The 11,640-nt window shown below is 36.1% G+C and overlaps 1 protein-coding gene across 1 annotated transcript; it reads right to left on the bottom strand.

Moving 5' to 3' along the window:
- Nucleotides 1–1,740: 1,740 nt before the first annotated feature.
- Nucleotides 1,741–8,030, bottom strand: PHYBLDRAFT_126154 (hypothetical protein). The gene is made up of 9 exons (XM_018429083.1): nt 7,907–8,030; nt 4,267–4,376; nt 4,150–4,160; nt 3,919–4,051; nt 3,656–3,811; nt 3,318–3,529; nt 2,251–3,239; nt 1,994–2,175; nt 1,741–1,923 (listed from the first exon to the last, which is right to left on the bottom strand). The coding sequence occupies exons 1-9, from the start codon at nt 8,004–8,006 to the stop codon at nt 1,792–1,794; spliced, it is 2,025 nt and encodes a 674-aa protein (XP_018289468.1). The 5' UTR covers nt 8,007–8,030; the 3' UTR covers nt 1,741–1,791.
- Between the last annotated feature and the right edge of the window lie 3,610 nt (nt 8,031–11,640).

Genomic DNA, 11,640 nt, shown 5'->3' with positions numbered 1-11,640 from the left:
TAAAGAGACTATAGTCCATACAATTTTTTTATTTATTTATTAAGAATAAATAGATTGTGTATATATATATATATATATTCTCATAAAGTCATTGGCTTCTTGACCACACAAACCATGAGATGTCATGCGACGCATAACACACATAAATGACTAAAAGAATACAAAGAGAAAACATATTAGTATTAGCATTGTTTTGCTTTGGAGACTTGACGCATCAATTGGTGTGTATAATTTAGACTACTATTACTAGAATTTATTTTTGGATAAGTCAGAGAACAAATAGGGGAAGACAGAGTATTCTGTAATTAACCTTATTTTTCTTTTCTTCTTCTCCTTCTTCTTCTTCTTCTTTTGATCATATGTTAGTCACTACTGGTAAAGAAATTGGAGCGGGAAAATGATTTAAAAACCAAGCACAGGGTGTGAGACGAGAGAGCTTGTATACCATGGGTGGTCTTCTTTTTTTTTCTGCGTGCACAGAATATATCTCTAGTATTTCTAGTTAGATACCAATTGCATCAAATGCCTATAAAGGTAAATAGAGAGATAAAGAATTCAGGGCAGAAATATGCTAGGCTGAACAGGTGGCCACAGTGCGTTGTGTTGTATCTGTTGGGAAATCACAAATGTTCCAATGATAAGAGACATACATATATTATTGGAATTTTATTGTTCAGATCCAAAGTATAATGGTAGATGTGTTTCTGTCTATATTGATTGGATTGACCGGCCATATTTTAGGTGACATAACCAATTGACACTAAAGGTTCCAATATCAGACAAGCTTCTTTCCCTTTCTTCTTGTTACTCTTTGGAATTGAGAACTATGGTCTATAGATGTATAATATACCCAGTATGGCTATGTAACACGTAAAAGACTTGTAAAAATTAAATGTGGTAATTGTAATTGTAATTGTCATGGTTGTGGGGTGTAGTACATGCACAACTATACACAAGGCTTCATGTTCAAATTAATACATAAAATATATATGTTTAGAGAATCAAAACGTGTTTGAGACCAAGATTTATAAAACACATTTGTATATAGACTGCATCTTTATTTGTTTGTTTGTTATACAAATTTGATCCAAAGTATAAATGTATCTAAAGCCAATTTTTACGTAACTTGTCGATCTACAGGAGACATAATCAATAAGCTATACTGTCAATAACAGTAATAATAAAAGTCTAATTTATTATTTTTATTTTTTAATCATGACATGTCCTCCAATGACTTGGGATTATATTGATGTAATATAAACTGATAGGCTTCTTTTGATTCTTTTTAGAAGCTCAACTGTCCTTGTGAAATATATAAAAGAAATGTCATTTTTGTTTTAAAATTTGAAACACATTGAAATTGATATAGAGCCATGAAAGCAGATCGTGCCATCAATTCCAAAGATTATTTGTTCAAAGACTTATTTATCATGTGTTAACAAAAAGAAAGGAAGAGAACGTCATCAGATAACAAGAAGAAATAAAAAATAATAATAATGTTCGGTCATGGGTAATGACCAAGACAGTTGACAAGGTTGTACAGAGCTACGAACAAAAAAAAAACACTCTTTTAAAAGCAAGGTACATTCTCAAGGTACAAATTGTCCTTTAAAATATTTTCCGAATCAATAATATGATTGGTCCTCTTTAACTTGGTTTGTAGCATATTTAATTAAAGGTAATGGCAGAAATAATAGTCTAGTCTCTAAATATCTTTTTCTTATTCTTCTATTTTTTTTTATTAATTATTATTTTTTGATTCTTTTTTGTTTTTAAAGTAGTAAATGGTCTTTAGACAGCCTTGACCTTCTTATTTTGTTCAATAGCAGAGTTGACACTGATTTCCATCAATTTGTTCAAACGAGTAATCATGGAACGAGGATCATCCATCACACCTGCTGCACAGAGTGCATTATCATATACCTTGATATACATTTGAATATATTTGGATTAGATTTATGTATCATTTATCATTACTATTATCATTTCGTACCTGTTCAGCAACCATCTTGGCAAGAGCAGGGTTCTGTTCACGGATCTGGAAGAGACCACGCATGACAGCATGGTCAGGGTTGATCTCCAAGCGAGTAGGTGCAGGAGGTGCTTCACCCAACTTTGCAGAACCTTGCATCATCTGAATCATCTTGCGCATAGCTGGACTTTCATGTTCGAGCACTACATAACCCCACCATCCAAATAATAATAATAATAAATAAGAAAACCAAACAATATCTTTTACAAATAACTTACCGATAGCTGGGAACTTTTCCAATCTACGGGATACATCGACCTGTTTTACAGTCTCGTCGCCAAGAGTGTCATAGATCCAGTTGGCAAGATCCTTGGCTTGAGGTTCACTCAGCTTCTCGGCACCATCAAGTTCATCATCATCACTGCGGGCCTGCTGCAAGAGTGGATGAGAGGCTGCCTCGGGGGAATCGGCTGCGACAAGATCGTAGCCCTGGAACTGGCGCAGGTGGTTGATGACAAACTCATCGACGGTATCGTAGAGATACAACAGCTCGACGCCATTCTTCTTGAACATCTCTGTGTAGGGACTGTCTTCGGCGTATTGTCGCTTGGGAGTCAGGAGATAGTAAATCTTGTCCTGGCCTTCCTTCTTACGGCTCGCATAGCCTTCCAGACTAGTCATGTCGCCTTCCTTCAGTCCAGACGACTCGAAACGCAAGAGCTTTCCGATCTCACGCTTGTGCATCGCGTCAGTGCATGCTCCCTCCTTGATGAACTGTCCAAAGTCCAGGAAGAACTCGTTGTACTTCTTTTCGTCTTTCTTGGCTTCGTTGTCGAGCCACTTGAGCACACGCGAGGTCATGACCTGGCGTAGACGGGAGAGGATGTTGTCCTGCAGCAATTCGCGCGAGACGTTGAGAGGAATGTCCTCAGAGTCGACCACACCCTTGACAAAGCGCAGCCAGTCCGGCAAAAGTCCCTTGGATTTGGGCTGGATGAGGACCTTGCGAGAGTAGAGCGACACACCAGGTGCCATTCGTTCTCCAAGAGACTCCATGTGGCGTTCGGGAACATAGAGCACGGATGCGATCGAGAGGGGTGCGTCGGTCTTGAAGTGCAGAGTGTACTGAGGATCGTCCCAGGCGTTTGCAATAAAACGATAAAAGGTCTGATGCTGTTCTGCGGTCACACTGCTTCTATCCTTTGTCCAAAGAGGTTCGACAGTGTTGACTTCAGTACCGTTCAAGAAGATCGGGAATCCAACAAAGCTTTGAGTGATAATAATTAGATTTATATATATTTATATTTATATAATATTTATATAATATTTATATATTTTTACTTACTTTGAGTATTTTTTGATAATGGAATCAACCTCAATCTGGGATGCAAATGACTTGCTGTCTTCACGGAGTTCAATCACAATTTTAGTACCTACAGCAACATTATCTGCCTCGGCAACAGTGTATGAGCCCTGACCATCGGTAGACCAGCAATAACCCTTTGATCCAGGAAGTGCAGACTTTGTGTAGACCTTGATAGTATCTCCCACCATAAACTAGTGACAATAAAATAACACAAATTAACATATAAAGTAGACGATATTTTTTTTTACCTATATTTTCAAATATCTATATAGATATTATGTGTGTATTGTGTATGGTAAAATAAAAATAAAACTTACGGTAGAGTAGAAACCAACACCAAATTGACCAATGATGTTTTCACGGGAACCAGAACCTTCATTCTCCAATTTTTCCAGAAACTTCTTTGATCCAGAACTGGCAATTGTACCCAAGTTCTGGTTCAATTCATCCAAAGTCATACCAACACCAGAATCCTAACAAAAAAGAAACCAATTCACCAAAATTTACAAGATAAATCAATTGAGAATAGTAATAAAAATAGATAAATAAAGAAAGAAAGTAATATAGAAATCTTATGTACCTGGATAGTAAAGGTTTTCTTTTCGTGGTCAAGAGTAATACGGACTTGGAGTGGGGTTCCGGTCTCAATGTTTTCACTGGACTGCAAGTGTCTCAACTTTTCAAGAGCATCTGCAGCGTTTGAAATCAATTCACTAAAACACATCAATAAATAAACACAAGAAACATTCGAATAATCAGAAAAAAATAAATATTATGAAAATTTATATGGTTTTTATGCTAGTTGTCTTACCGAACAAAGATCTATTTAATAAAATCAAGCAAACCAACAGGAAATCCAGAGTTTAATATAAAATAGACCACACAATATAACTAATGGTAATATCAATTAACATTTATCGTCATTCACCTCTTTTTCAGAGTACATTGAGTTTGCAACGATTTGCAACATTCGCTTGGTCTCGGTCTTGAATTCGTGAGATTCTTCGGGACCAGTGACAACTTCAGTGTCCTGGCTTTCTGTGGTAGTAGAGTAATTGGCCATTGATTGCCAGAACAAACGTTGACTAACGGCAGCTCCATTACTTTTCAAAGCAGGCGAGAAATTCTATTTTTTTGGTTTTTTGGTTTTTGATTTATTTATTTGTTTTTGGTTTTTTACGCACGTAAATGTAGGTGTAGGTGTAGATAAAGGACGTTCGATTTGTGTTTTTGTTTGTTTGTAAAAAAAAAGAAAGAAAGAAAAGAAAACCAGGTTTGTATAATGTACAGATAATGTATATATGTTTATTTCATTTATTTCATATATATATATATATATATATAAATAATAGAAAGAAGTAGTTTTGGGATAGTGTTTATATGTAAGAACTTGTATATCAACAAACTTTTTTTATTTTATTTTATTTTTCTTTTTATTACCTTGGATTGACCAAGAGCATTAACCTGAAGACTTGCTTTGTTTCTAACAGCCTTGAGAAAAGGAGCTGAAGACCGAGTAATTTGTCTGAACATTGATTTTTTTCTTCTCTTTATTTTATTTCTTCCTTAAAAAAATCTCTCTCTATAAGTTAATGAGAAATAGAACGGTGGAATGAACTACTTCTTTTTTGTTGAATATTTTTTAAAAAAAAGGGGAGGAAGGAAATTGAATTAAAATTGGCCCTGGATATTATATATATATGTAAAGAAGTAACTGGATTTGGATTTGACAGTTAGTGTGACTTTTTTTTTAACATCTCTATTCAAAGCCACACTTTGAAGCACCAGGGTTTTCTTTTTTAAAAAAAATAAAAAAAATAAAAAAAAATTGGAGGGAGAAAAGGTAAAGGGAGAGGGGTAAAGAAGAAAGGGAAAAAGGGTTGTAGAGTTGTCTGACTTTATATATATATATTATATTATATTTATTTATTTATTTTTTCTGTCTGTTTGCCTGTCTTTCTTTTCTTTTTGTCTTTTCTTTTTAACACGTACACACACGAATTACAAAAATTATGTCTCTCACAGGCGGAAAGATTGTCAAGCACTTGATTGCAACCAAAGGACCCATGTCCACCCAACAGTTGATGGCATTCGTACCTACCTATCAGACACAGTTTATCAGCAAGACACATCTGAAGAAAAAGATCCTTGCATCGTTGGAGGGCGAAGGTGTAATCATGAAGCAAGTTACTCCCCAAGAATTATCAGTCAAGAGAAGCTGGAACTGGCACATTGCTGACGAAGCTAGCATTGAAAAGTACAAGTCATTGGATATTATTTCTGCTAAAAATTAAATGACCAAAACATAAAAAAAAAAAAAAATTACTGCTTATTGGTGAACATATTTTATAATCGTATAAATCCATACACAAACACACGCGAATAACGAATACCGAATAACGAAATAATGAACACGAGTACGAACGAACATTTTCACGCATACACACAGACGTACATAAATAGATACATAGCATAGACAGTTACACGATTGGCGTGTAAAGAAATGGAGATATATATATATATATATACACATATATATGTGTGTAATTGTATACAAATGCACTAAATAATCTGCCGATTGTTTTATACATTTCAAGCGACCAACAGTAACAACAACACCAATAATAATATCATTTAAAATTGGTTGTAGAATGTACCTTTCTCCATCTATTTGTTAATTAATTAATTAATTAATTAATACATATAAAGTGGTGTAAGATTAAAGAAATACCCAAAAAGTAAAGAACGGTATATCCAAGATAGATAGATAGATAGAGAGAGAGGCCAAGCATCGAGAATATTGTTTCTGTTTCAAATCAATCTACATATCGATTGAAACTGAGCTTGAATCTGGAATATACATGATTATATGTTTCAAAACAAAAAATGGAGAAGAACGAGGAGGAGACTTTTATATGAGTGAGTGGAGGGTGTTGATCTTTGGAGAATATCAATGATTTAAAAACGTTAATTGGCTTATGGTTTTATATTTGAATGAAGACGATTCTTTTTTTTCAGAGTCAATAAATAATTAAAAAAAGGAAATAGAATCCGGGGAAAGATAGCACGTTTGAGTGGATAAATATTATTATTATTATTATTATTATTACATATAAATAAATAAAGAGGTATTGTAGAATAGAGTGTATTCAATGGTATTGTTATTATTTTTTTGACCAATAATATGAAAAAGAACGTATAATTGGCCATTTTGGTGGGGTTATTTGGATCGTCATCGTTGATGTTTTTTTTTTATAATAATAATAAAGAATAAAAGAATTAAGCACCAGTGTTGGTGACATCAGTACTTGCCGGATAGTAGCTTCGAGAACCCATGGGATCAAAGTATTGACCCAATCTGTCAGGACGACTGCCGCACCGAGTTGGATCTCTCATGAAATGTTCGTCTTTGTAGTCTTCAAAGATTGACGTCGGCCGGTCTCGGTTGTTGCAGGAGTGGATCGAGAGTGGAATGGGGGACATGACTGCCAGGTAGGTCGGTAATACAGCGGATTTGTCTTTTTCAGGTTTTTCAAAGGTAAAGAGTTTCTTGAATCCACTGAAACGGCCCATCCAAATATCAATTGGAATCTGGGGTTAATAAAGTAAGAGAAAGAGAGAAAGAGATTGAATAAATAAAATTATTTGACAGCTTTCATCAAAAAATAATAATAATATAAAATCATACTAGAGTCCGCAAAACTCTTTCTTCTCACACATTCACTCACACAAGGCTGGGGGTGGGTAGAATTTGGTTCCGATTATTGGTTTATTGAAAGAAAGAAAGAAAAAAAATTGAACCAAAATTCCGATGTTTATCCGCTCAATAATCCAATTATATATTTGTATATAAAGAATGTGAGCGGAGATGCCATGTATATTATATATAATATATATATATATAACATATAACGGTATTTTCTTTAATGTAAATTTCGATTCTACTTGTTAATATTATTATTATTATTATCATTATTATTATTATTTCATTCCAATTCTTCCGAGTATTTATAGGTAAGAAAGAAAGAAGAAGAAATATAAAATATATATAAAAATAGAGTACGTAAAAGTGGATGCAGTCATTTGAAATATGAATAGAAAAAAAAAAAAACAAGTACAGAGCATCATGAAACGAAACAAACAAAAAATAATAATAATATAGAAATAAAAGGAGGAATAAAGAACATGAGATAATTGATAAAAAAAAATAGAGAGCAAAAGCAAGTAAAGAAGTAAAGTTAAAGAAGTTAAAGAAAAATAGGGGGGCCGGTTTTGGACGGTAATGCAAAGAAGATTGAAATGTAAAGTATGAAAAAAAAAATCAAAAGGGAGGGAGGGAGGGAAGGAGGGGGGGATCTTTTATCAGTCTTCTTGCATAGCAGATCCTTCATCTCTTCCTCTTTCTTCTTCTTTTACTTCTTCCTTTACATTCTCTACTGTCACTGTTACTGCTTCTGCTGCTTCTGCTTCTGCGTCTGCGTCTGCTGTTGCTGTTGCTGTTGCTGTTGCTGTTGCTGGTGGTGGTGCCAATCCATTTTCTGTGTGTTGAATCTCTGGCACATTCTGACTTGCCTCTACTTCCATGGCTACATCTACTGGCGCTTCACTCTGATCCTCCTCTTCCATAGGCGTCGGTTCGCTTCCATTAGCAAGGGATGCATCACCCATAACCACATCTACATTTGAATTATCCACAGTCACCATCTTATCTTCGGATACAGCCACAGCAATGGACCCAATGGCAGGAATGTCGTGTGTGCCAGAAGCCTCTACCGGAGACACTTCCATGGCAGTCGTTTTGAGTGACACAATCTCAGCAGCAGACCCATTAACAGCACCAGCACCAGTACCAGAATCACCATCACCATTAGCATTAGAATTAAGATCAGCACTAGAACTAGCACTAGCACCAGCACCAGCACCAGCACCAGGAGTAGTGGTAATAGAAGTAGCTGTAGTTGTAGTGCAAGTTAGTTGTGCTGTGTTTGCTGCATTGATTGTCTGGCCTGGCGGAACCACCACATTTGCCACGGGAGCAGGAGCAGGACTGTCCACAGTAGCATCAGTACAAGTTGCACCAGAAGTAGTGCCACCAACAGAACTGGTCGCATGTGTCGCCGCCTTGTTTGCTTGTGGGACGGTAAAGAGCCCCTTCCAGTTCCGCATCAACTGCTGGCATCGTTCCTTAATGTTGTACTCTTCGTCACCCTCGTAATGATAAGTACATGCAGCCTTGACGACCTTGCCAATCTTGGTGTCCTATATATATATATATATATATATATCCCATAATCCCCCAATTACATTTTTAATATTCTTTCTCTTTCCGATGCCCACAACTCTAAACTACCAATATCACATCCTGTACATAACCCATCCCACACGACCAGGCATGCATACACATACACATACACATACACATACACATACACATACACAAAAAAAAAAGAGTCACCCAACTTACCCGGAGTAAATCATATGTCATTGGAGAATCCTCTACTTCCTTTACTGCATGAGAGATCTTTGGGTAGTCTTCTATCGAAATCTCACCCTAATAATCAAATCAATAAAAGTGGCCAGTTTTCAGTCAAGAGATATATATATATACACACACACACACACACATGAATACATAATATATATTTATCCAAGTACAAAACCCCAATCCAATCCAAACCGATACAACCCAACCCAACATCTACCTTTTCCCCCCAACCCACTTCCATTCACTCACAATGAATATACATATTTATGCGCGTGAATGTGTGGACGTGTGTTTTCTGCTTGCAGCTTGTTTATCACCAAATCCCCCCTTCCCCTTTAATTCTCCCCTCTTCTTCTTCTTCTTCTTCTTCATTATCATCATCATAGTTATTATTATTATTCTATTACTTACGGCCTTCTTATCATAGACCAGCTTCTGAAGCTTGTGTCTGATGTGATATACTCTCCGGTACTCGGGGGTTTTCTTTGGTGCTTCATGTCCATTGCCCTTCTTCTCACCATGCTCATTCCCTGACGGTTCTTCAGACTTGCGCATCGAGATAGCGGGTGATGCGCTTGCACGTTTATGGGATCGTTCTTCATCTTCTTGCTCGACAGACATGGACTTGCGCTAAATATATATACAAAAAAGAAAGAGCCTTTAGTTTTTGTATTATTTCACTCACATTTTGTTTCTTTTTTTGTGTGATAAATTTATATATATATATATATATATAAAGAACCCAGATGATATTGGGGGGCGGGCGCGGACTTACTCTTTTCTTTCTGTCTCGTACATTCTCGCCATCATCTGCCTTGTCCTCTTCTTCCTTATCCTCTGCTACTTTCCGAGAACGTCTCTTTGGCTTTGAGGTCTGGGCCGCCTTTCCCTTTCCCTTTCCTTTCACTTCTTGTTCTTCCTCCACTTCTGCCTTGTTCTTTTTTCCCCTTTTGGTTCCATTTCCATTTTCTTTGAACTTTCCATTTCCATTTCTACTGCCTTCTTCTTCTTCATCATCATCTTCTTCATCTTCATTGTTGTTGTTATTATTATCTTCCTCTTCGTCATTATCGTCGTCATTGTTATCATTCTCTCCTTGTTCATGATCTTCTTCCATAGGAGTTGATTCTGCAATGGTCGCTGCTGATGCCGCTGTTGCCGCCGCCGCAGCAGCAGAAGCAGCAAGAGCAGCCGAAGAAGAAGAAGACGAAGAAGAAGAAGAAGAAGAAGTAGCCTTTTTCCGCCCACCTGCTGCCGACTGTGTCTTTCTTTTCGCAGGTTCTGGTGCAGCCTTCTTTGCCTTTTTTGCTGGTGGCTTTCGCGACTTTGTTGTGGGCTTCACTTCCTCCTCCTCTTCCTCTTCCTCATCTTCATCATCTTCATCAAGACCTTCTTCTTCCTCCCTTTCTTTCCTTTCGAATTCTTCTGGATCCAAAGCTTGTCTGACCGCATTCTCTAGTTCTTTGTTCTTGAACTTCTTTGCTTTCAAATCACGCTCGACCGTAGTCTGGTCAAACGGTCGGATGGCATCCGGTCCAAAAAACCCGCTAAATTATTATTATTTTTATTATTATTAATAAAGTACTAATTTTTTTTTAAAAAAAATAAATAAATACATTGTAGAACACTTACTAGTCTTTGGAACCATAAAAGAATACTGTCCAGAGTTGACCTTTGGTTTTTGCCTTTGACTTTAGGACCTTTGGTGGTACGTTTTGGTCGAGCTCAATCTAGAACTGCATTCAGTGATGCAGTGCTTCAACAAAAAAATAATAATAAAAAATAAGAAAGGGTTTGCTTACCCTTGCTGGCCACCATGGATAACCTTTCAACTTGGCAAATACAGTTGTGCCAGGCGCATACTGCGGTGAGTCTGGGGGACTCATTTTAGATTGACTGATGTAATAGAAAGATTCCGAATGGGCTTGACGGTGTTTTATGGTATGTTTGGGGGTTTGTAACTTCTTTTTTTGTTGTGATTACTTCTTTGTGTGTGTGTAGCTTTATTGGATGAGCTGTGCTTTTTTGTTTTTGTTTTTGTTTTGTTTTATAGAATATACATATATTTTATGTATCTTTCTCTCTTTATATCCAAAGGCTGTTTCTTGTTGGTCGCTGGTTGTTGTAGTCTCTGTGAACTGAACGCGTCTTTAACCAGAACAAGAAGTAAGAGAAAGAAATAGAAAGAAAAAAATTGATGGGAACTGTAAAATAAATAAATAAAAGAAAATAAGAGAGAAGAGAGAGAGAGAAAATAAAAAGGAAAAGGGGGGAAAATGCCAAAAAATAATAATAATAAAAATTAAAAAAAAAAAAAAAAAAAAAAAAAAAAACCATTAAAAATTAAATTAAATTAAATTAAAAAAAAATTTTTTGGTTCCCCCCTTTGGGGGGGGGGGCCAATTTTGAAGGGCCTGGAAGGGCGTTTGTTTTTAGGGTTTTAAAAATTTAATATTCCTTTTAAAAAAAAAAAAAAGGGCCCTTTTATATTTTTCCCCCCCCCCCCCTTTTTTTTATAGGGTAAAATATAAAAAAAAAAAAAAAAAGAGAGAGAGAGCAAAAAACATTTTTGTCCCGGACCCGAATTATCGGCTTAATAAAAACCACCCCCCCCCCCCCCAAAAAAAAAATAATCCTCCAATTTTAATTTAATTTTTAATTTAATTTAAACCCCCCGCCCCCAAAAAAAAAAACCGTTTTTTCCAATAAGGGTTAAGAATTACCTTTGGGCCCTAGGATAAGAATAATGGTAATGGTAATTTTTTAATTTTTTAAAATGGCCCCTTGGAAAGAAACCCCCCAAAAAAAAAACCCCGG

Source organism: Phycomyces blakesleeanus, assembly GCF_001638985.1.
Source record: "Phycomyces blakesleeanus NRRL 1555(-) unplaced genomic scaffold PHYBLscaffold_16, whole genome shotgun sequence".
Classification (NCBI taxonomy): Eukaryota; Fungi; Mucoromycota; class Mucoromycetes; order Mucorales; family Phycomycetaceae; genus Phycomyces; species Phycomyces blakesleeanus.
Note: the sequence above shows the minus strand (reverse complement) of the source record. Positions and strands in the feature narration are given on the sequence as shown.